The sequence below is a fragment of the Astyanax mexicanus genome, chromosome 14, assembly GCF_023375975.1.
Source record: "Astyanax mexicanus isolate ESR-SI-001 chromosome 14, AstMex3_surface, whole genome shotgun sequence".
In the NCBI taxonomy this organism is placed as follows: Eukaryota; Metazoa; Chordata; class Actinopteri; order Characiformes; family Acestrorhamphidae; genus Astyanax; species Astyanax mexicanus.
In genome coordinates, this window is record NC_064421.1 from 8,800,052 (window position 1) to 8,827,356 (window position 27,305).

The 27,305-nt window shown below is 38.1% G+C and overlaps 1 protein-coding gene across 2 annotated transcripts in view; it reads left to right on the forward strand.

Annotated features, from left to right (window-relative positions):
- Positions 1 to 1,861: 1,861 nt before the first annotated feature.
- Positions 1,862 to 27,305, forward strand: part of LOC103041141 (AT-rich interactive domain-containing protein 1B) — a 330,051-nt gene continuing 304,607 nt past the window's right edge. Inside the window, exon 1 of one of the 2 annotated variants that reach the window (XM_022673204.2) lies at positions 1,862 to 3,643. In XM_022673204.2, coding sequence (XP_022528925.2) covers positions 2,306 to 3,643 — 1,338 coding nt within the window. In that variant the 5' untranslated portion in view covers positions 1,862 to 2,305. Of the gene's footprint in view, positions 3,644 to 16,893; positions 17,068 to 27,305 lie in introns of those variants that run through there. The other variant, XM_022673205.2, reaches the window with a different exon arrangement.

The following is a 27,305-nucleotide window of genomic DNA, read 5'->3' on the forward strand; positions in this document are numbered from 1 at the left end:
TCCTGGTCATCCAGAAAATCTGATCTGTCTTTTTTTATAATCTGGATTCAGGGCTGTTTCTTTCTCTAAGCAGCATCATAAGCAGTCGCATAAGGTCCCAGGGCCACCAGGGGGCCCCGAGGATGTACTTTTACTCTAATTCTACTCCATACTGATTTTAGTTAAGCATTTTCCTCCTAATCAAAAGTACCAGTACCTGGATTAAGGTCTGGATTAAGTGTTTTTGAAAACTGCACTATAAGGACAAAAGTATTTGGATTTAAAGTAGCTGAATGCATTCCTTAGATACAGGCATTCACAGACATTTGAACGGATTGTGTGTCTTTGATGTTGGTCCTGTGGAATCCAGTTGTAATAATACATTTATTTTTTATTAATAAGCCTAAATTATTGTTTACACTTATTGTAGTTTGGGATAATCACCATTTATCAATATTTTTCCTTTAAATAACCATATCATCCATTTTCACCTTTCTAAATAAATCATTTATTTCTTTATTAAAGTTATTTTATTTTAAGTAAATAAAAAATATATGAGGCTTAATATGGGTTTTTTGAGAGTGTAAGCATGTGCAATAGAGGTAACTCTTGGTCTTCCTTTCCTGGGGCGGTCCTGATGAGAGCCAATTTGATCATGGCATTTTTGACTGCATTAGAGAATTCTGCACTTGAAGCTTGAGGAGCTTCAGCTTCATTCCAGAAGCTGTAAGACTCCTAAACTCTACCTAGCCAACACACTGCACTGAAACTTTACTCACATTGAAGACACTTTACATGTTACTGCTCTTTATTCATAATCATCCATACTGCTATAGCAAAACTTGCACTCTGGATTTCATGTTGCTGCTACTTCCCTAATCTCATTTTATACACTGCCTGGCCCAAAAAATAAGTAAATGATGTGGGGTTGATGCTGCAGTTGGTCTACAGGTTTAGGTTCATCAACAGTATGTACTGAAAGAATGAGGTCAGCTGACTACCTGAATATACTGAATATAGACCAGGTTATTCCATCAATGGATTTTTTCTTCCCTGATGAACACGAGCATATTCCAAGATGACGATGTCAGGATTGATGGTGCTGGAATTGTGAAAGAGTTCAGGGTTCAGGGAGCATGAGATCATCATTTTCACACATGGATTGAGAGAGTTCACCACAGAGTCCAGATCTTAACCTCATTGAGAATCTTTGGGATGTGAATGTGCTGGATGGAGAAGAGCTGCTTTGTGCAGTGGTCAGACTCTACCATCATCAATGCTGCTGCAAGATCTTGGTGAAAAATTAATCCAGCAACACTGGACTGAAATAAATCTTGTGACAATGCAGAAGCTTATCAAAACCATGCCACAGAGAATGTGTGCTGCAATCAAAGCTAAAGCCAGATATGTGTGCACATTTGCTTATAAAGCACAATAAAATGAACATTGTTGTTTTATTCTATAAACTACGAACAACATTTCTCACAAATTCCAAATAAAAATATTGTCATTTAGAGCATTTATTTGCAGATAATGAGAAATGGCTGAAATAACAGAAACATGCAGAGCTTTCAGACCTCAAATAATGCAGTGTATTTTGTGTATTTATCTTATCTTGCTTTATAGTATTTGATTATATTTTATTTTATTTTATTTTATATTTATCTTATTTTAATAATTGCTATTTGGGATGGATCTGGATCTTAAGAATAAAATTCCCTCCTTTGAATCCTTTAAAAGTTTTTGATTCTTTTTTTTTTACCGATGGACTGACCTTAAAACATTATTCTAATAGTGCAGAGTCTGTATAATCAGTCAGCCTCTCTCTGTCTCTCTCTGTCTGTCTTTCGCTCTGTCTCTCTCTGCGCTCCGGCTGGCTGTACTCCGGTCCGGGTTTTAGAGGCGGGCAGCTGGGGGGGAGGAGATGCTGCCGGAGCTCGGCTCGCTCTTGCCATGCTGAGCCACACACACTCAGGCTTCTGCAGTCGAGCAGCTCCCCATATCCGGGTTAGAGAGAAACGGGAGAAGGAAAAGTTTCATTTAAAGCTGGACGCAGGAAAAACTTTCAGCATGGACCCCCAGTGAGAGGCCAGCAGCCGCAGCAGCCGCAGCAGCCGCTCTGGAGCCCCCCTGCATCTGTCCGGGATATTAGAGGAGACTGAGGAGACAGACGGTCTGATTGCATTGGCTTTGTTCAGTTGTCTCTTCTTCTTGTTCTTGTTCTTTTTCTTTTTTTTTCTTCTTTTATCTCCTCTTCTCCTCTTTGATTTTCTGAACGCTGTATATTCCTATCTTCCATATTCCTGCCCGAGATGTTGGAGTGACCATGGCCGCGCAAGTGGCATCAGCCCCGGCTGCGTCTGGCAGCAAGAACAAGGGTCTGTCCGGGGGTTTGGGGCAGGACCTAAACTCTGGGAAAAAGGGAGTAGTAGTGGGAGGAGGAGGTGGAGGAGGACCAAGCCAGGGATCAGTAGAGGTGAGGAATAATGTAGATCACCCTCATCCTGATGAGCTGAGCCTGGCACGCCAACGTGCTTGTGCCCCTGCCAATGGATCCCAGCAGCAGCATCAGCATCAGCAACATCAGCATCAGCAACATCAGCATCAGCAGCAGCAGAGTGGGAATACCAGGACAACAAGTTCAGGGTCCACCACCTCAGTGCCATCCACCTCTCCAACCATGGACACTGGCTTGGTGGCCAACCATAAGATGAGGGGCACTGGTGGTGGAGATGTGGTTCCTCTTCACCCAACGCACCATCCTGCACCTCACCATCCAGCACCTCACCACTTCAACCAGCTCCAACAGCAGCAGCTCAACAATCAGAGGAGCAACAACAACAGCAACAACCACCACCACAACCCCAACCAACATCAACACCCAGCCAACCAACACCACCACCTCCAGGGTCAAGGGGAGTGTGAGGGTCAGCAGCAGCGCCCAGGGAAGGAGCCAGCCATGGGTGGGCAGTCAACACAACATGAGCTGGTGTGGAGTAACAAGAGTGGGGAGGAGATGCCAACCCGCAGGGAGTCAATGGGCGCCAGGTACGAACAGCAGGGCAACCACAGTGGTGGTGGGCACAGCCACAGCCAGGGAACTGGAGGAAAAGGCTCCGGTTCAGGCTCCGGCTCAGGCTCTGGCTCAAGCTCTGGCTCAGACTTTGGTGGTTACTTCAGTGGGAATTCAAGAACTGGCCCTTGCTTTGATCAGCATGGTGCTCAGCAAGGCTTTGGCACCAGTCTGATGTATCCCACGGCTGATCATGTGTCTGAGCCTGGTCCCAACTCCCACGAGGCATACCAGGGTGGTCAGTACACCCCCTATCCAGGCTACCGGCCAGGCTACGGCATGCTGGGCCAAGGCACCGGTGGCTCGTCCTCCACTCACCCCAAATCCACCATGCCCTCCTGTGGCAGTGGTGTAGGAAGCTTCCAGAGGTTCACAGGACAGAACCAGCATCCTCCAGGAGCGACGCCCACCCTGAACCAGCTGCTCACCTCTCCGGGGCCGGTGAGGCGCAGCTACGGCGGAGGATATTACGACTACAGCACTAAAGATTTAACTTCTCAGTTTGGGGGCCCGGGTCACGGCTGGGGGGGACACACAGCTCACCCTGGAGGGGGCGCAGGGAGCGGGGCACAAAGCGTGAGCCGGAATCAGGTAACTACACTGAGACCACACACTTATAATACACTAATGACACTAGAATACAGTTAAAAATATAGATAAAGAAGATCCTGATTTTTTTCTATTGGGTCAGTTTTCTATATTTTCTGCACTAAAAGAACACACTTTTTGTTTTTTAGACAAAATATTGAAATATTGGTATTTCTTCTCTCTGATTTAACAAAGTTTTAAAAGGAAAACAGACAGACCTAAAATGACCTGTTAAAAATGCATTAACAATAAACCTTTAGAGCATTAATAATTTCTTATTCAAAGTGTTTTTTTTTCAAAGTTTCAAGTTATTTGCATTATTTCCTCTGTAAAGCAGCATATAGACTATTTTTTAAGTTCATAAACACTGAGACAATGCATAATTCACATTTAATAAGCAGACTGCTAATAAATAATATTGATAATTATTGATACATATTGATAAATATGTTCCACAAATGATAGATTTACTGTTTTTAGGCTATTTTAGGCCTTTAGACAGTGATCCTTTTGTTTTGTATGGTATTTATTCCATAAATTATGTTATTTTCATTTTAGGATTTATTGTCAATTTATTTAATAATAACACAGTGCAGTCAGTACAAAACTGTCACTGGGGTGGAAGTTTTAAGGATATGTTTTTAGCATATTTGTACTTTATTTAAGGCACACCGTTGGACCTGAAGTATGATAATGTATGATAGTGTGAGGGTGCATTTTCACAGTTTGTACTTTTGTTGAACAAAGTGTGACTGTACAGTTCCTTTTTTTCTGACAGTGTGTAATGGCATAATATTGTAATTATTTATTAAATAAAAAACAATAAATATCAAGAAATAAATGTATGTTATTAAAAAATATACATAAAATAGAATTTATGTTATAATTTTATGAACAAAGCCATGTCGATAATTACGTAATTATCATAACAGGCCTAGGCCTGGGCTATTGTTAAAAAGGAAAAGGGGTGGGAAGAGAATGGAATAAAGGAGGGAAAAAGGCCAGACACAGCCCATTTGTCCTATTTGTAATAGACTGTGTCTCAGTGTCCTGTTATGTATGACCTGTACCCATCAGCCGGCAGGCCTCAGGTGTTTACAGGACCTTTATTCAGTATTAGAGAAGCTGAGCTGTTGCCTTAGGGGAGGAATTCAAATAGTGGAGGTTAACTGACAGAGGCGCTCTCCCACAGCCTGCCGCCTCTCAGAGTCCACCTCGAATCGGACATCCCATTGGCTCCTCATATCCACGGGCCTGCATCATATCTGACATCTGATTGGCCGTCTGTGTCCAGAGGGCCCACGTGTAAATAAAAGCGCTGAGTGGTCCCTGTTTAAAGAGGATGCTGCTGTGTGTGTGTGTGTGTGTGTGTGTGTGTGTTTGAGTGTGTGTGTGTGCGTGTGTGTGTGTGCGCTGTGCTGAAGTGCTGTGAATAACAATATTTCCATAATCACAATAGAATTGCTCTATATTTATTTAATTCATTATCTGTTGCAAAATCCAGTCTGTCTGTCAGACTCGAATATGACCAGAAACAGAAGTTATATTTCATAGAAGTAAATATATATATATATATATATATATATATATATATAGAAGAACACTTACTTCTATTTACCTAACATTTTTTTATGAATGTCTATAACATGTCTATATGACTCAATAAATGCATTAATAACACATTATAATATGTGCATTTATAAAGCAGTATAAGCATGGCTGTAGATATTTAGAAAATATCATAACACATGTAAATTAAATACCCATTTTTTTTACTATGCATTATTAATAGTGTGTGAAATCATTATAAATAGCATGTAACATAAAAATAAACCATATGCTTGAAATTATAACAATATTATATATATATTGGACATTCAGATTATTAAAACATATCAATAAATTGTGATTTCTTAAAAACTATAATTATATTATAGTTTACAAAAAGTTAATTGTGTGCTCCAAACTATATATATATATATATATATATATATATGTATATATATATATAGTTACTTATAGTACTTATAGTACTTACTTTTAAGGCACACCGTTATAAACTAAAATATAGTTTATTGTATACTACAATATAAATCAGTTATAAATCACATTCTATGCAATCCTATGTCATGTCTATTACACTCTATGAACAGATTATAGCCATGTTAACATTATTACGCAGTATACATTATTAATAATAATAATAATATTGTATCATAAGCTTATAATAAGTTTATAATAAGTTATACCCCGAGATTAAAACTTCAGGAAAGCTGCCTATTTGTGCTATATATACTTATATACTGTATATAATATTAGAATAACTTATAACATTGAGTTATAACAGTGAGTTATGTTCACAATTCATAATGCATAATAATCAGGGCTATGATATATTATGGATTTTATTAATATGAATGGATATCCATGTTTATAAGGCCTTATTAAGTCATTCATAGAAAGTGTTACCAGTTTATTTTGTTTTAATAGGCCTAAAATATAGCTTACCACCTTAGAATTAGGATGTTTTCGGTATCTAAATAGCTCATTTTATGAGAATATAATCATTATATCAGTTAATGAGTGTATAATGTATGCCTATTATAGTTTATTCTAGTTTATCTGCTAATATATATGTATTATAGTCATGTCCAGCCATTGTTTGCTGTGTTACCAGGGTCATAACTGAAAATATATAGGCTATTTCTATTACCTCTCATTTTCCACTCGTATATAAAGCCTATAAAGCCTATAAAGCTCATAATGGACACAAACATTGTCAAGGACAGCCGTGTGCAGGACTGCCCCCCATTTCAATAGGTGTCTCAGCATCTCCACGTCTCTGCGTCTCCACCACCAGCCTTTATAGTCATTATAGTGATGCTCATGCAAATATAATAGCCATTATTTCCTTTATGTCCAGATCCTGACAGAGCTGTTAGGCCCACTCTCAGCCATCATTTGCAGCAGCAGCAGACTGGAGGAGCCGCAGTGCCGGCCGTGCTGCGCCGCGCCGCAGACCTCCGCCTGCACCCGTGCTTTGTTTTTCTGAGTTTGTTTACATTGGCGGCTCTAGCCGCGCTGATTAGGATGGTCTGAGTGAAATTTTAATTTGCTCTGTTGCTCCTGATAAGGGCCCCGGCAGTGTTTTCATCTTCCAGGATGAAACGCGACATGCAGGAACATAATTGGCAGATGGGTTATCCCAGGACTGCCCATGGTTTTGTTGAAATGCCAATTAATTCCAATTTACCACCAAAAAAAAAAAAAGTTCATCTGTGAATATGTGCACTCTATGTGTAATTAGCCCACTAATAGAATAATAAAAGAATAATTGAAGATTTTATTTCAGTCCTGAGGACGCGTTAGGGTCACGGGCTACTGCTGAAGTAGCTCAGGAAAGCAGAAAATAATAGGCAGGCTGTAAACAAATAATGCAGGATGCATTAATAACAGGGAAGCATGTCTCTTCATCTCCACGTCTCCCTGCATCTCTAAAGTGATGCGTTTTCGGATCAGTCTCGTACTTTCAGAGGCGGCTGCTGATCAAAACCTGTCTTTTATGTCTCCCTCAGGACGGATGCTTCACCCCAGCATTTAAATACCAGTACAAAGCCGGGGAAACAATAGCAGATGGATTTACTGTGCATTGTTTTAGCTCTCGTACGTCATATTGTTCTCATGGTTGTGGTTTCAGTCAGCTTACTTTGTAGTAATATATTAAAAATCCAGCTCCATTCTGATTCTCCTTGACTGTAGTTGGTAGTTTATTACACATGAGCCCTCTGAATCTCTAAATGGCCAATCAGATGTCAGATTTTGTCTGAGAGGTTTAAATAGTATATGAGCAGAAAGAGAAGATATTGTTAATTGATGTATATAGAAGTATGCTGACTGATTGCTAGGCCTTTCATGACCATTGCTATTTTCTGGACAATATATATATATATATATATATATATATATTAAACACAGAAATAATTGCGATAAACTATATTATTGATATTTTATGAGACTAGTATATACTTATAGCACACTGAGCATTAATTTTTCAATTATTAGAAATATCCAGGCAGTGGAATATATTTAAAAACGTACTCTAAATAAATAAATATAATGTTTTCTTTTATTATTTCTACAAAGTGACTGACATTATTGGGCTCTTCTTCCTACACAAAAAATGGGCAAATATTGATGCCAGCTAAATTATTGAGGATTGTGTGATAAAATGATAATGTAATTAACGTTACAGACCTATCTATGGATTGTACATTGGATCTTCTGTTGTTGCATACTTACACATTTTTATACATTTATTTTCTATTATTAGGCCTAAATTAGGTCTAATTACATTTATTGTAATTTGGAATAATCACCTTATATAAGAATTATTTCCTTTAAATCTTAAAAAAAAATCAAGATCCCAGTAAATAAGATTGAGTCCTTATATCATTCATTTTCGCATTTTGGGAGAAATCAGTTATTTTCTTTATTAAAGTTATTTTATTTATCTGCCTTCATACAAGAAAAAGTATGAGGCTTAATAAAGCATACTTTAGTTTGTCTTATAATTTTGTTTCTAATTTTCTCCCATTTTCTACCCTTTTACCAAACACACGTATTCGGCCTCCACCTATCATTATACCATTAGCAATAACTACGATGCAGCGTCACAGGGTAGCCAGTGCACTTAGTGACCTAGCTCTGATACATCAGCAAACAGGCGTCTGTGCTCACCAACATCACCATGATCCGGGATTGATCTGGGAGTGTTTAATTTTATATAATAGTGATCTATAGTCATCTATTAATGATTCAGGTCTATTCTGAGTCTCATTCTGTCTGACTGTAGTTTGTAGTTTACGAGTTTTGCTGGCCCTCAATAGTTTCCCATCATTCAGGCTGGATTGTGCATATTGAATGGGAGTGAATGGAACGTTCACAATGCGTATTTTGTGGTTGGGGTTGAGCGACTGGCCTGGGACAGACTGCAGAGGCGTTTTTGGTCCGAGGGGATCCGAGAATGACTGAGTGGAAATGAATAGCTTTAGAGGATCCTCCCTTTCAACATTCTGTTGTGTTGAAATGTTGAATCATTCCTTACAATGGCCTTTTATAGTGCATTTACTCACAAAAAAATAACTTATTATAAATCTAGCCATAAATACGTTATTATAGTAGATGGATAATTAGTTGTTTTGACTATTCTTTTGACACAATTCTCTGAAATCAGATGCACAAATGTGCCTAACCAGGCATTTAATATGCTGAACTGACTCCACATGTTCCTGCAAAGAGTAGATAGTGTTTAGTATTGGTGAAATTTTATGCACCTGTTGCAGAGCTTGAGTTACTGCAGTCTAAATTGTGTGTATGGAGTCACAGTTATTGACGCATTGGTCTGATATTGCATAACTGGCTAAAATACTCTTCACTGTATATATTGTGATAGGCCCCTGGGGTTAGGGGCATGACCACTGTGACCCGGAAGGAGGAAGTACGCAGAGATACACAGACACAGGGATTAAATTAACTCAAACTTACCTTTATTGGCTTTTAACACCCTCCACCACACCCAAAAGGAACTTAAAAGAACATAACTACAGCCCAGTGGGGCTCTAGAGTTCAGTAGTTTTCTTAGTGTTTGTTTTTAGAGTCCGTGCAGCCTCAGCCCTCAGCTCCCCAGTGAAAGTCCTCCTGAGTGAGGGCTGAGGCTCAGTTTATATGCCTGTCCCAGCTGGCGGCTCAATCAGTCCTCATGCGGACCAGCTGGGACAGACATGGCTGTGAGCTCCGGCGTGGGGTGGACCCCCGGTTCCCCCGCCTCCTCACGCCACAATATATATATATATATATATATATATATATATATATATATATATATATATATATATATATATAGATATAAACAAACGTACAAATAAACCCAATTGATGCTATAATGAATATCAAATATTATTGAGGTCAAGTCCATTTATTGTACAATAAGTAGATAATGTAGTTATCCTGACAAGCCTAGTATGGCTTTTTCACAATACAGGGGTGTGACTCATTTTCTATAGACTTCTATAGAATGCTAGTTTCTCAGTGCTGTTGATTAAATCAAGTTACGTTAAGTAGTTTTATTTTCAGTACTGCGTATGTACAGGACATACAGAGAACTGAAATTACATTAAAAAATGGGAGACACTATATGTACAATACAACAGGGACATACGTGAGACAAAAGACACAAGACAATAGTGCAATAGTGATGGGGGGTGATTAAGAGGAAATGACAGTACAAGTATAAACAAAACTCGTATAAATATTAGTAAAAATATAGTGTATAATAGCTTAAGGTAGCTGGTAGCTTAAGTGAATGAGTGCATGATGTTCTTAAAAGTTCACAGTTATAGGGAAACTAAATTGGGTATGACAGTGCAAGTATAAGCAGTAGTGCAGGTGCGGGGTGTGTGAGTGCATGTAATGACATTGATGACAATATAATAAGATAATAAGAACAAATTCCAAAGAACAAATATAATAAGAACAGTTTATCAGCTAAAAATGGGACACAGCGATTAATGAGGCCATGAAGACTTCTAAAACATAATATTTTTTTTAAGCAAATCAGTTACGCAATGCTGAAATGGGTTGAGATAGATGTCTCAGAAGTGAATTTCCGCAAAAGACCACCCAGACGCTGCCTCCCCTCCTTTTTTTTGTTGCTTTGAATCACCCTCCACCCTCTAAATTTAGCCAGCTGTGATTTCTTTTCAAGGGCTGTGGTAGCATGCGTGTTGTAACAGCTTGTTGGCAGGTAGGCACAAATGTGCTAGAGTGCTGGGCTGTGTGCTGGAAAACTGACTTTGGTGTGCTCTGGTATAGTAAAAAAGGAAACCAGTGTGTGTGTGAGTGTGTGTGTCTGTGTGTCTGTGTGTGTATGAGTGTGTGTATAAATGTGTGTGTGTGTGAGTGTTTCAGCAGCAGCAGCGTTCTCGTCGGTACAGCCTGCACCGTGTCTCTCTCTTCCTCTCTCTGTGGTTATTGCGCTCCGCAGGGGTGTGAAGAGGGGCCGCTGAGTGCTTGCTTTCGGGGAGCTGATGGTGGAGAGTAATGGGAAAAAACAGCTCCCATTTGAACTCCGGAGGGCATTCTCCCGGCTACATTCTCCCCAGCCCCGAGGGGTTATATGTGTACACCTGAGGCACCACAGCAGATTATTGTAATTTCCCTTCACACCACATAACAAAAGTGCTGAATTCCTGCACATTCGAGATCAGGGTGTGTTTGTAAAGTGTGTAGAGAATGGGTTATTGTTAGGGTGCAGTAAGAGAGAGAATCAGTGTCTTCCAGTTTTTTCAGTCTTAGACCTCAATTTCTCCCATTTAGCATTTTTTAGCATATGTTAATTATTTTTTAGGCTTATGATAGCCTAATATGTTTTCTGAGTATATGATACACAGTAAATTATCACACATTCTAGACATTCGAGAATTGTTTATATAAAAATAAGAATATCGATAAAAGTTACTTTATTTCAGTAATTCAGTTCAAAACATATACATATACAGTTCATACATATATACATGTATTAGGGATCTATTTTTTTGTTGATGATTATGGCTTACAGCCAATGAAAACCCAAAAATCAGTGTCTCAGAAAATTAGAATATAATATAAGACCAATTGGTACTTTTGTAAGTGTGGGCAGTGTGCCAAGTCCTGCTGAAAAATGAAATCCGCATCTCCATAAAAGTTGTTTTCAGCAGAAGGAAGCATGAAGTGCTGTAAGATTTTTCAGGAAAACACTGCACTGTCTTTAGACTTAATGTAAAACAGTGGATCAACACCAGCAGATGACATGACCCTCCAAACCATCACTGATAATTCTGTTTGTAGTACATCTATATCATATATCAATTACTAAAATAAAGCAACTTACAATGATATTCATATTTTTTTAGATGCACTAGTATATATAGAGTATCACCAAATTACAGTATTATGATATCATTGTGATAATATTGTAGCGTGAAATGCCCTTTAATTCCCACCCCTAGTCTTAAGTGATGTACTTAAGAAATTAAATACCAAAATATTGAGTACTGAATTACAGCATTAGTTAACAAAATCTAAAATGACTCAAGGAATGGATTTTAATTATTTTTTAAGCATTTTTAAAATATATTTTATATTTCACATTTGAACCTATAACATATTTAATGAAAGTATCTTTTTTATATAATAATTGCATCTCAGTTACCCACCTCCACTCCGCACGCTCTGGTTTTGCTCCTGTCACTCCATCCTGAATGTTTGGCAGTGAGCCAGCCCCGTGGCCTCACCTCTCCCAGAGCCTCTGTGACCTTCACACATGTAAATTAGCCACGTGCTCGTGTTGAATAGGAGCGCGCCTGCTTCCCTCCCTGAAGGAAGAAAAGGAAAAAAAAAATCTTTTCATCCTCGCCACTCTGTCGCTCCCCTGGGCCCTCCTAAAGCCCTCCGAGCCGAGAGGAGAGAGCCAGGAAAAGCACATCTGCAGTCTGGAGGGAGGACAGAGCGCAGCGGGCAGCCAAGGAGAGAGCTATATGTTCTGTAGCCCACTGGGGTCCTGTGTGTACATCTGCTGCCTTTAGCTTTTAGCATCATGCTACCAATGTTGTGGCTCATGCTTTTTCCTTGTGTTAGGTCACGTGGTGTGAACAGTTATGAAATACGAATGTAGTGATGCAATAATTATCTGGTGCTGTTTATTATTATTATTATTATTATTATTATTATTTTTATTATTATTATTTTTATTATTATTATACTCTATAATACTTTATGATACTGTATAATAGGGGTTTTATTATAGTGTAATTCACAACATACTTTTTTGTACATTTTCAGTGCAGTGTTCATGAGGCAGGATTATGGACTAGTTCTTGACCCATGACTTCTGGCATGTCAGTATAGTGTTACTGTAGTGTTTTCATATAGGATATTTAAATCCCTGGTTTGCCCAGTTTTGGTCCAGCAGAGTGACAGGCTTTATGCTTTTTAAAGGTGTTGATTTATGATCAAAGCAAAATAAAAATATATCTATTTTGGAGCATTTTTATTTGTTCATTGCTCTTGATCAACCACCAGATATCAAAAAGTCAAAAACTGCAGCGATACATGTGTTTGGTGGATGTATAACAAGGCCTAATAAATGCCACATTATTAGGTTGCAAAATCAAAAATGGTGGTACTCAAGAAAAAAACGGTATTAAATGGACCAATTTTAATTATTTTTTTAAGCATTTTTAAAATGTGCTATATTTCACAATTTTACATATCAAGTTTTTTCACATAAAAGTATCTTATGACATGCCAGTATAGTGCTTATGTAGTTTCTACAGCTCTGGAATAAATAATAGACCATTTAAAAATGATGAGTTTCCTTGATTTTACCAAATTGAAAACCTCTGGAATATAATCAAGAGCTGAACTGCTTGAAGTTTTTGAAAGTTATTCAAAAGCAGTGTGTAAGACTGGTGGAGGAGAAGAACATGCCGAGATGCATGAAAACTGTGATTAAAAAACAGGGATATTCCATCAAATACTGATTTCTGAACTCTTAAAAGTTCATGAATATGAACTTGTTTTCTTTTTTATTTCAGCCATTTCTCATTTTCTGCAAACAAATGCTTTAAATTATTATTTTTTTTTGGAATTTGGGAGAAATGTTGTCTGTAGTTTATAGAATAAAACAACAACATTCATTTTACTTAAACATAAACCTACAAATAGCAAAATCAGAGAAACTGATTCAGAAACTGAAGTGATCTCACTCTGTTTCTCACTCTGACCTTCCTTTTAGCATTAGATCTCTGGTTTGCCCAGTTTTGGTCCAGCAGGCTGACAGGCTTTGTGCTGTTCTGGACTGGTGTTTGTGTAATTTTAAAGTGACAGGCATTGATTATTCTGACTGACCGTGTTTAAAGGTGTTGATTTAGGACGCCTGTGTGAGAACGGCTGATGTTTTCAGCCACGTCAGGCTGTGAAACCTGTCATTTTCTGGTCTGCTGTCAAGTCACTGCATTTTCAGATGGAAACGAACAAATATAGTCTGGAAACTTTGTGTTTTCTGAGTTTGTAGACGTCAGATTAAATGCTGCTGATATTTGTGTTGTTGATAAAACATATACTCAACCCATAGTACTCACCTCAGTCTGGAGTTTCTATATGACTATATTCATACTGTGGAGAACCTTTTTTATGAGATCAGAGCTGTGAAGCAGGTAGAGACCACATGATGCTACTTCTCAATCTCAATAATACAGATCTATTATTTCTCTTTTGAATGCACTGCGTATTTTAATGAAGCTATTTTTAATTAAACTCAGCATCTAAAAGTAGGCTACTGTTCTTAAATAGCCTGCTTCTATAAAGGAGGAACACACAGCCAACAACAAAAAGCAAGTGTGTGATGTTTCAGAACAGATCTATAAGAACATCTGAAAACTTTAACATTATTTTTTTAACTCAATAAGAATTTTCCATAAGAATTCTCCTGCTGTAATTCACTTATTTTACAGAGCATGGTGACATATTAGCAGTTTTTAGTGTTTTTTAGTCCACTAGTAGTTCAGACTAATATTTGAGTATCATTTAGGGATGTGTTTCTTTCTTTTTCCCTTCTTATTTAATTTAATTTCATGAATTTAATAATTTAATATATATGATAATTTGACACTACAATCAAGATGAATAACTTTTCACATGAATAGAATTATCTTCTGTAATGTTCTGTAAATTATCCATAATATAACATTATTTTTTAAAACTATAGCAAAAATAAAGAGAAGTATCTAAAAGTACACGTAAATGCTAAAATAGCAAGTCTTTTAAATGTCTAGAACTAATAGATATTAATAACTGGTCATAATATAACTTTTTCTCTAATGCAGATCTAGTTTATTTGTCTTTTTTTGCTTTTAAAATCTTTTTTGGGTGGAACTGTGCAAATTCACTCCCTTAAGCCATTTACAAGTTGGACAGAATTCTTTGTAAATTCTAATGGCGAGATACAAACTAAACTAATAAAAAACTGTGATTAAAAAACAGGTTTATTCCACCAAATATAGATTTTTTTGAACTCTTAAAACTTTATGAATATGAACTTGTTTTCTTTGCATTACTTGAGGTCTGAAAGCTCTGCATTTTTTTGTTATTTCAGCCATTTCTCATTTTCTGCATATAAATGCTCTAATTGGCAATATATATATTAAAAATACTTGGAATTTGGGAGAAATGTTGTCCGTAGTTTATAGAACAAAAAACAACAATGTTCATTTTACTCAAACATATACCTATAAATAGCAAAATATTTTTTTTTTCCAGAGCTGTATGTATATACTTGACTGGGTGTGCTGCAGAAATACTGTAGCTGGTTTCGAGATGTCAGCTTCCACTCTTTTATTATTAAAGCGTTCCTGAGTTTCATGCATTGAGGCAGCTCTATTTGTAATCAATAGGCATGCTAATCCATAGATGTCTCCGGCTATATATTTATATCCTGATGATTATAATATATGTCCAGCTGCTTCTCCATCATCAAACAGTGAGAAGATGAGACAGTGGCAGTTATTAGGCCCAGAATCAGTAATACAGAATAAGGCTTTTACTGTCCGACTGCATTCAGCAGCTGTCAGGCCCAATACAGAAACAAAGGCTGCTTTTATTTCACTTAGCAGAAGGATGTGCGTCTGCTCTTTTGATGAACCACCATTTGCATTGTAGGATAAACACGCAAAGGTTACTATAATGTCAACTGTATGTCAAAGGGCTCTGTGTTTACAGTTTTGTAGATCACATTACCATAATCAATAGTTAGTGTAGCTGAAGCGCCGGGAGCTTTGTCTCCCGGTGGAGAAGCGGGCCTGGGTTTTTTAAGGTGCTGCTGCGTCTCCGTTCTGAGCTGAAATTGATGTGTCAGAGAGATGACACCCATACACTTGTGAGCTTTTAGCTAAATTAAGACGACTCCTGGAGAAAAGCTTTTCACGCCAAGCACAATGCATTACAGTCCTCCGCTGTCTGAGTATCGTATATTTCTTCACTCTATCTCCCCCTCCTTCCCTCTCTCCTTCCTTCCCTCCCTCCTCCTCCTCCTCCTCCTTTACCCATCCACCTTTTCCTTCAGACAGTTGCTGCTTTTAGTCTGAGTTCTGTGTAATAATGACTAGGGGTGTGAGAAGATATATTGGTACATTAAGTGTATTGCGATATTATGCTGATAATATTGTGTAAGGTACTTTGATATTATTTAGAATCTATCAAACAGACAGTATAGAATATATTTTATACTGACATATCAATGTAAATTATGGAATTAGTAATGTATTTATATTCATAAATATATTTATACACTGTTCCAGTGGACACACCTTCTCGTTCAATGTATTTTTTGCTTATTATTAGTGTTTTTTAAACTATTTCTAAGGTAAATGTGGCTACTTATATGGATATAAAATATAAAAGATACTCTTTTGGTTTGTTTAACATTTATTACGTTTAACACATGTGATTCTAAACGTATTCCATTATAGCTTTATTGTCTTTAATTAAAAATTGTCTTTTTAGTTAAAAATCATAAAAAGAAAGAAAACACATTAAATGAAAAGAGGTGTCCAAACTTTTGTCTGGTATACTATGTATAAATATTTTTTTAATTCAATGTTTAACATGAATTAAATTATGCAATACAAAGCCCTTTTTTCTGTAAAATATCCATAATAGATTACATTCTTTTTTTTTTTGTAAATGTCTAAAATTATTTGTAAATGCGGAAATGGCAATTCTTCTAAATGTCTAGAATTAATAGATTTAGATTTTATTAACTAGTCAAAATATAATGTTTTATATTTTGTAGTTTATAGTTCAAAAGCTCAACTGCAATAAATATACATCATCACTGTTGTTCTAAAATCAATAATCTGTCTATGCTGAAATATGTAATAAATCTTTAAATTTAATTCTAGCCCATATTATCTACATTTAAATATTCACGATTAATACGCTTATACAGTTACTACAAAACAAAAAAAAAAAAAAATATATATATATATATATATATATATATATATATATATATATATATATATATATATATATATATATATATATATATACCACAAAGTAGAATAAAGTATAAAACATATTCTATACAATAATAAGCTGTTACAACACATAAATAGAAAGGGCAACAGTGGTCTGTTATGTACCAAAGTGGTAGCAGAATAGCTAATATGACCCTGTGTGTTTCTGAATGGCAGCTCCTAAAACAGCTGAATTACCAGCTGTTAAATACATTTATTGATGAAAACTTTCACATGACTTTATTTGACAAACACAAAGTAAAAGAATATCTGTATCCAGCAGTAAATATCTTCTCATCTTTAAAAGACTTCAAGGTAAGAAAATGTGTCCATACATAGCTAACTAGCACTGCTAGCTAACTATAGAGTGTGGGCAACTACGTCATGGCACGTTGCATGCTGGGTAGCGGCCGCCATGTTTTAGGACACTCTATCAAAACATAAATGGACCGTGCGAAGAGCAAGTGCAAGATACCTTACCGCGATAAGCTAAACAAAGAAGCAAAGGAACGCTACCTTGAGAAAATTGAGGGAATTAATGGGCTTGATCCGTACGAACATCATGAGTGGACAGGTGATTTTAACGAGCTACCACAAATTACTATTCCTGACGTGTTTAGCTACCTTGTTTGTGGCGTGAGCGCCTACACATTCGAGCAGTTCAGGAATTATAAATCTCATACACACACCATACACACACACAATCACACACACACACACATGCACATACCTACACACACATACATACATACATACATACATACATACATACATACATACATACATACATACATACATACATACACGCACATACATACATACATACACACACAAATGCACATACCTACACACACATACATACATACATACATACATACATACATACATATATGCACATACCTACACACACATACATACATACACACACGCACATACATACATGCATACACATACACACCATACACACCTACACACACATACATACACACACACACACACACCATACACACACAATCACACACACACATGCACATACCTACACACACATACATACATACATACATACACACATATACACACACACACACATACATACATACACACTGCGCTGTGCAGCTTGACGTGTGAAGTTAGCACGCTAGCTATGCATACATTGATTATGATTGTTCACTCGGGTTTAGCTAGATAGTAATGCCAGCAACAAGCCAACAGTCCTAAACCATGCAAGTTACATATGATTTGATTAAACCTTACCTGTGTGGAAATGTCGTGAGCACACAAACATGTGTCGGGAAATACTGCTGAAGGTTATGTTTTTGCGTCTTACAGCAGCCACCCATGCTATGCGGCGTCTCTTTGTTAGCTCTGCGAGCTGTGATCCTCCGTGTTGCTTCCAAGCTGGGAAGCTGAAAAAACGCACTCCATTTGAAATACGTTTCCCCCTCCGGTCGTGGGAGCGATTGTGGCACTTGATAACGCAACAAGCATTCACCATTTCACTTAGTAAACAAAACCGCCAAACAAACACCCGTCAAACCGTCTCTGCCGAAGCTTCCGTGTCCTAAAATCCCACAATGCACTGCGTTGTTTATGTCTGCTGACGTCACGTTCCCATTCTCTATAAACAAGCTAACCTAGCTAATGCTAACTCCTGTTTATATCTTTATTTCTGTTGATAAACGAGTGTGCAGGTGGGTTTATAGAAACTTTGAAGACAAATCTTATAAATCTTCACTGAAGTGAGGAAACCCTCTCAAACACTTTAACGTGATGTTTTTATTTTTCTGCACACAGTCTAAAAACAAACAACACACAAGCATAAACCTGTTTAAACTTTCTAGATGAAGATGGAATTCATGCTGGTCTAAGCTGTTTATTTCAGCCAGATCATTATAACCATTAAAATATTTACAAAATAAATATGTTACAATAATTTACAATACAATTATTAGCAGTAATTACAACAGAATATCTCAACTATTAATTAATTAACACTACAGGGTTCTGGCGGATCCTTAAAAAGTCATAAAATGTCTTAAATTAAAATCAGGATAATTAATTGTCTTAAATTTACTGTAAATTTGCTTTATGTATTACATGTATAGACAGTTTGTTTAATGCTGGTGGGAAAGCACATACTAAGAGTAGCGGTGAGTTACTGGGAAGAGAACTGAGGTTGACGGAGAGCTAGCTAACATTAGCCACAAGCTAGCTAACGTTACTGGTGAGAGAACTAAGGTTAACATAAAGCTGGCTAACATTAGCTGAGAGCTAGCTAACATTAACAGGGAGAGAACTAAGGTTAGCTAAGTTAACATTAGCGTCGAGCTAGTTAACATAGTAACATTAGCGTAGAGCTAGCTAACATTTTTTACATTTTTGGTTTCACATTTATTTATCTAGCTGGTTCTTCCATAAAATTTTACAGCTTTAAACTTTTTACGTTAACATGTTAAATAAATCTATAGATCTACTGAAACTAAAATAAATTAGCTAATTATACAAATAAATAAATACAAATACAAATTTGCTTAAATCGATTGATTTAGAAGTAATGTGGTCAGTGTTGCTAGGTATTTGTACAATAATAATAATAATAATAATAATAATAATAATAATAATAATAATAATAATAATACAATAAAATCAACAGCAAGAATCGATTTGAAATATTAGTCAAAAGGGCCAATGCTGATGATTCTAATTCTATAATTATTTTGTAATAATAACTACTTAACTCGTGCCATTTAAGAATTAATTGAGACATTAATTAATCATGTTTACTTTTTTTCTTTTTACAATCTTTTCATATTAGCTTTAAAAAAACAAAATAATTAGAAACTGGATCAGATGCTACTGTAGGTGATAATTAAAGCTGTGTATGGTGTATTTCCGGTAAACATGTAACGATGTGGTTTAAGAAGCATATCAATGTAACCAACAGTTTACAATGCAAATATTTTACAAAGATGTACAGTGGTTTATTTGTGCTGTGCCTCAACCCTGATCGTGTTCTAACTGTTAAAAAATATACTTTTTTAGGTAAAGTTTTTTTGTAAATGATGATGCGATGATGGTTTTAATGCCCTTACAGTTTTTTCTAAAATTAATTTAGTTCTGCTTACAGAATTACAATTTGTTGCAATATACAGCTCTGGAAAAAAATAAGAGGCCACTTAAAAATGATGAGTTTCTTTGATTTTACCAAATTGAAAACTTTTGGGATATTATTAAGAGGAAGATGGATGATCACAAGACATCAAACCAAGCTGAACTGCTTAAAATTCGAAGTTATCCAAAAGCAGTGTTTAAGAGTGGTGGAGGAAAACATGCCAAGGTGCATGAAAACTGTGATTAAAAAACAGGGTTATTCTACTAAATATTGATTTCTGAACTCTTAAAACTTAATGAATATGAACTTGTTTTCTTTACATTATTTTTTTTTGTTATTTTAGCCAGTGCTCTAAATGCTCTAAATGACAATATTTGTATTTGGAATTTGGGATAAATGTTGTCTGTAGTTTATAGAATAAAACAACAATGTTAATTTGACTTAAACATGTAACTATAAATAGCAAAATCAGAGAAACTGATTCAGAAACTGAAGTGGTCTCCTATTTTTTTCCATAGCTGTATTTATAAATAAAATAGCTAATAAATTACCTGTGTATAGTGAAATGTAAATATGTTGTATATGGGAGGGCCTGTAATGAACCCAGTTCTGTGAACTGTGTTACACTGGGTTGTGCCACCTGTGCACAAAGCTAATGACAGTGAGCGCGGTGGCGCCGTCCCGACTGGGTGACTGGGGCTGTCTCTGTTCAAGATGCCAGAGTAATGTGGAAAACTCCAATTAACTCGTTTTACCCCCTTAGCAACTTTTCCTGTTCCCTGCTAAATGTCATCAGCTCACTGTCCTTGTTGGCATTGTCCTTTTCCCTGACCTTCCCTCAGCCTATCAGCGCAGTACCATCATTCAAGTCATTAAGCATTAATGATGAATTGTTTCATTATGTCAGTGGAGGAGAAAAAGCGATTCAGTCCAATTAGTGGTAATTAAGAGCTGTAGGGGCCAAGAGGACTCGGAACCCTTCTGTGCACATCGGGAGCAGAGCTGAGCCCTGGAAGAGCCTTTCTTTGGAAAGTGACAGGAGTTTGCGAGTCACAAGGTCTGGGCTGATGGCCCTTGTTGACCTCGCCAAGACCCTACCAGCCCCTGCTCCTGTCAGCACAATGGAAGCAAGAGGAGAACTTGTACACCAGCAAAACAAGAAGAGATGTTGTCCTAAATGAAAGGTTCACCATATAGTGCTGTTTGAATGTTTGGATGTGTTTACTTGCCCTCACCACTCACCGACCACCAGACCAGTTTGTAGGCCAAATTCGGGGGACAGAGACGTTAGTAATGAATGAAGTTAGACTTATATACCGCATTTCTCGAAACCCAAGGACGCTTTACAATCACATTTTTACACACAACCATGCCTGCATTAGGCACCTACAGCATTTTATTTATATAGAGTATTAGAGTGTAGAGTCATTTTAGAGTATTTTTGAGTGATCTCCATGTTTTTGGACTATGGAAGGAAAAATACAAGTAATTTGAATGTAGCAATGATGATTAATGGTAGTAACTATGACAATAGTAGCAGAGAGTTAAGACGAAATGCAGTTGGTAATAGAGGGAAGGCTCTATTAGCTGGCAGGTATCAGTAGCTGTAGAGTGGGATGGAACTAAAAGAGCCTGGAGGTAACACAGAAATGAAGGCACCCTGAAACAATGGCATCCATCCTCTCCACTGTTAAATTTTACATGGTAAACAAAAAAATGACTAAACAAGCTAGTTTTTAGCCTAGATTTGAAGATTTCAGCTGATGTTAAAATAATGGCTGTACATTTTTGTTATTTCCAATGATGATCCGCAATGGTTTAAAGCTCCCTATCTGATTCACGTGTCCATGAGAAGTTTTGCAATCCCCCACCATCATCTGCATCTTATCACTAGCACAGACCACCTGAACTTTAACACAAAGTTCTCTTCAGTCTCCTTCTGAACAATCAGTCACAAAGCTGATAGCATGTGCCGCTTTAAGGCAAAGTGTTTAATTAATGCTTGTATATTTGCAGTGTGGATATCTACTATGTGCAATCACAGTCCATATTCCATATTACATTCACGCTCTTCACACTGTTTAATGCCTACCTTGGGCTGGCGGGAATAAGTTATTTATCATAAATCACAATATAAAAATATATTTAATGTATTTAAGAAGAAGATACATCTTTCTTACTAAAATAAACTCCTGTATCCCCCCAAAAACAAAGCAGTTACTCAGTTTTGCGAGTGTGTGTGAGTGTGAGATCATGGTGAATTGAGTGTCTGTGTGTGTGACAGCGCTGGTGGCTAGTTGTCAGGAGGGAGTGTACAGTATTTCTGCTGTTAATACATTAATATATTCCTCCCGAGACTGTTCCAGAACGCACGCCTTTCCATTATTAGGTCCGAGTGAGCTCGGTTTAGACATGTTGATGTGTGGTGTGCTGCTGTGCTGTTAGTGCTGTTTGTGCTGTTTTGTGTGTGTGTGTGTGTGTGTGTGCCTGTGTGTACGCCGGCGTGTTGGCGTGTTGACGCGTTCGCTGTGCTGTTGCATTATTTCTGCATGCGCCGCGCACGCTCGCCTCATCCATTCCCAGCGGCTTTCTTCCCTCAGCGTGTCACGTGTCCCCACCGGGCTAAACTATGGGTCCTGTGCGCATCAGAACCCATTACGCGTAATGGCCTTCCCGCACGCGTGTCATTCTCTGCATGTTATGACACTTATTTTATGACTGCTTACATATCAAATATTTAAATAAACAGAATAGGGGCTGGCTGCTGCCGGAGGGGAGAGCCATTCATTTCCAGGCGTGCAGCCGGCAAAGATAGCAAGTGGGTCGGAGAGGGGGGGGGGGTTTGTGGAGCAGAGTGGAAGGAGGGATGGGAAGGAGGGAGGGATGGATGGATAGAGGGAGGCGGCGAGCGTGCCTGTGCGAGACACAGGCAAGAGAAATGCTTCGCTTGGCTCCAATCAAAGTGGTGGAGGACGTTTTTTCGCTTACGCCCGGCAGTGGCGGCGGCAGAGCCATCCGTCAGCGTTTCTGCCGAGCAGGGGACGGCCGGCCCCAGTGGCTCATAAAACGCGGCCTGCCGTCGCACGTGAATATCAATTGCGCTCCGAGGAGAGCAGACGGCAGGAGAAAGTGGAAGAAAACAACAGTGTTTTTCCCTTTTTTCGCTTTTCTCTTCTTTTTTTCAAGGTAGCGAATGCAGGAGGTAAAAGAGGAAAGCGTTCTGATTTATTTGTGTTTCCTCGAGAGCGCCCAACGCAGCCGGGCCCGGCCTAGCCGCTGCCGCCGCCGCCGCTGTGCCGAGATGGTGGGAGGGCCATTACTGTCAGGCTAATCTTAAAATAATTAATTGAGAAGTCGGTGGTTTTAAAGAGTATTGTAATTGAATCCTAAATTAGGTCTGGGAAAGAGGACACGTCCTGTTTTACTATGAGCCTGCTCTCGTTCCGGCTCCCGGAATCATGGTTATTGGCAGCTGGGAGGGGAAGCTAATGATATGTATAGAAGGAGGCGTAAAAAAAAAAAAAAAAGGAGCATCTATAATTCATTTCTCTTCTTTGAATTTGAATGATGTGTTTTGAACACTGGGATGGGATCTGTCGTGCCTATGAGTAGGTAATTCTGTCAATATGGCCTCTTCGTCTTGTAAACAAATGTGCGGTGTGTTGAGTAACAAAGTAAACAGAATGAAATGCATTAATCCTGCATACAATATGAATAATTTCCCAGTCAGAAAATTGAGCCAGCTGTGGGAGAAGAGAAGAATTGTGTGTTTTTTACATCTGTTCTGACTACTTTCTGCGGGTTTTGCGAGTCAGTAGGCCCAACACTCCTGCTCACAACACTGGTTTTGAAATCTGTAGGGACACCTAAATGGATTGCTGGGACTATTTGAAAAGAAACATCCTTTTCCTGCTTTTCCAAAGGAGAATATGTTCATCAATAGCTAGTTTTCTTTTCTTACAGCAGATAGAGAATGAAGATGATGAGGCCTAGCTTAGCTCAGCTAGCATTATGGGCAGAAGTGTTTTCTACAAAGTGTTTAATACAAGGGCTTTGGACTGACAAGAACTTGATGATACACTTGATGAACACAAATCACGAAGCACAATACTGTAAACAAGCCAATATACTGAGACAGTTTAAATTAAATGTTAGGAAAATTTTCTTAGTATTAAAACACATACAAAACACATACAAAACACAAAAAAAGTTTAATTGTATGCAATAAGAACAGTCAGACCTAACAGCAATGTACAACACTGCCATCTAGTGTTCAGGGTTTAAACATAACACTAAATGAACCACTGTCTGCCATCAATCTTTACATCTAAATAACAATGGAAATTTTAAAGTGTTACTGTGTTTTACGCAGTAATTATGTTATTACTGCTGAATTACGTTTTATTTATGCTGATAAATGTTCTCTCTTTCTTTCTATCTTGTTCACGCACACACACACACGCACACACTAACACACGCACACGCACACACGCACACACACAGAGCTGCTGGCACTTTCCTTTTCAAGTTGTTGAAGGTAGAATATGGAGCTAGTGTTCCAGCATCACAAAAGACAAGTAATTACTAGCATTACATATTTTTGTATCATGATCATATAAATTACTTTTAATTGGATTGACACAACTAGTACAAACATACTCTTAGTAGCAGCTGTATTATTTATTTTTTGTAGTGAAGGTAAACAGTAGAGAGTTTAAGTGCAGCATCTGAATCCCTTCCTTTCCTGCTAGTTTTTATATAACAGTAACTGAAGTGTCATTGAACATAAATGTTGCATTGCTTTTATCTGACTGGCTTTGACCTTTGCTTTATCTTGTCCAAATCCCCGAAATGTGTTTTCAAGAGTCTTCATGGTCACGGCCATGGAAAGTGTCTGCGCCGCGCGGTGCAATGTGATTTCACTTAAAACATGCTGCCTGCCAGATGAGTCAGGCTGAAGCATCTCCAGTGAGAAGGATTCTTGGATCAAAGCGCTGCAGAAATGCGCTCTTCATAAAACCGTGCCTCCAACGTGACTCACAGAGAAGCCTTGTAAAAAAAAAGATAGTTTGTGGTTTGGGGTCAGGTAATGGCTCTACAGATCGGGAGGCTGTGAACTCGGGCAAAGGTAGCAGATGCTCTATATTTGGAACATTTGGAGCATTGAAGCCGTTGCTGAGCGTAGAGTTGGACGGTTGGATGGTTGTCCTCTGGCTGGAGCTGCTGAACTACATGGGGAAAAGCGTTGTTGAAATATCTCGGCTCCAGTCAGGCTTGGCGTGTGGAGATATCATGACAGGTTTGCTGTGGTGTTGAATAGAGTTTGGGAGCGATGGCTCATTAGTGTGTGCTGTGTGGACTAACCCGCTGAGATCTAACACTACAGCCAATGGAATGAATGGGTGATAAAGAACCGCTGTACTGAACATTATTGGGCATTGTGCCTAAATACTAGAGCAAGTGTTAATCTTTGTCCGGCTCATTTTGTGTTTACATTATTAAGCGCTTATAAGAAGCACTAATCTGGGCATTTAGGTCTTTATGGGATGTACAGTATTACATAGAGTCTTCTGGATTAGCTGACTAAGAACAATGATATCTGTACCGCTGTAGGAAATGGTAATATTAAAAATACAAAAATAGCTCTGACACATCAAAGCATGAACTCCACAAGACCTCCGAGAAGGTGTCCTGTGAAGTCTGGCAGCTACAAGACATTAAATGTACTGTATAACCTGGATGTTGTTTTGCCAACATGCTATAGACACACGTTTATCTAAATGCAAAACACACCTATGTCAATTAAAATGTATATTTAAGGAGGATTTATTGCTTTGTACAGTGTAAATGTGATGGCTGCAAACATGCGCTCATTCTACACTGGTGTATTTTACTCATTTTTAAATGGTGTGCACCAAAGCTATTAATGATTGAATGCTAAATTAATGTTAATTTATGTATTATATGTATGTATTATATATAGTAGTAATCAGTACAGTGCTATTGGTTATATACATAATTGTGGAATTTGCAAAAAATATAGTGGATTTCATGGGGCCTATGTCAGTATATGTTGGTGATAGTCAAAGAAGAACTAAATGAATGTACTTCTCAAAGATAGCAAGCCTTGGTTGAGTCCAGAAACTATATTAAGAAGGATAGTTTAAGAAGTATTAAACAGCACAAATGCTTAATAAACTGGGCCGGCATTGCAATAAGTGGAAGTGCTCCAAAAAAGTTGTTTTTGTTGTTACAAATGAAGATTTTTTTTTCTTTTTCTGATCCAATACTATTTTATAACAAGTTATTTATTGTTCCAACTGTGATAATTAACTAATTACAGCTTCCACATTGTTGCGGCTTCTCCAAGTTGAAGGCAAACTCAATATCATGTCAGGTTAACTACACACAAATGGAAGTGCCACCTAATTGCCTCTCCAAGCACTGGTATATTGGTGGTGCTGTTGAGTGAACCCACAGAGTAATAGCAATTGGGATGTGAGGGGACAAAGTCAGATTGTGGACATGAATTACCCCTGAGGCCAGGCCTTCCTGATTGCATAGCAGTGGCCCACATGTTCACATGTGGCACAGTGATTGATTCAGAGATCTTAAAAGATTGAAAAAGGCCTTGGCCCGGTGCTCTGCTATAGGGTGGCCTTGAGGGGTCGCGGGGGGTCAAAAGCAGCCCATATCCTCGGAACTGCGGGGTCGACAAGACCATTCTGTTGGGAGCAAAGACATTAAGAGGACAATCAACCCCCAAGAGCTCTTTCCTCCGGCTGCCCGGGGTTCAGAAACCCTGCCTCATTGTTCCGGTGGGCTTTAGCCCCCCCTGCATATCTCATCAGCGATGTCCCAGCGTGAGCAGAGGTACAGTTGTCACATATAGACAGGATGCCGTCCAAATCTGCTGACAGATCTTCTGAGGACGAGCGATGCATCAAAGGAAACACCAAGGATATGATGATGATGATGCTGGTGGTGGGAACAGAAAAAAATGAAAATCAATTATTTTCTAATTAACTTTTTAAAGTTTCCCGCTGAGCAATCAGAGAGTCGCCGCTCAGAGTCCAATAATGAAATCAATTTGGTCAGGATTGTTTCAGGTGACTTTAAATGAGTATCTAATAACCGGAGGAAGATTGAAGGTCAGGGTATCTGTTTGTTGCAGCTCACTTGATGGATGGCGCTGGTGAAATGAAGTGGACTTTTCGCAAGGCTGGGCTGCGCTCCAAATCAAAGGCCAAGACTCTGTAGCCTGTGGCTTAGTGGCTGCATATATTATCTTAATGTTCGGAGGGTCTCTTAATTTTCAGTAGCAGCCTGAGAGAACTCTTGTGGACGTTTTTTTCCCTGTGGCCACATGAACAAACTGACCATTATTTTACATCAAAGCTGATGGGTGGCGGAGATGGCGACTATACTGTCCAGTAGAGTC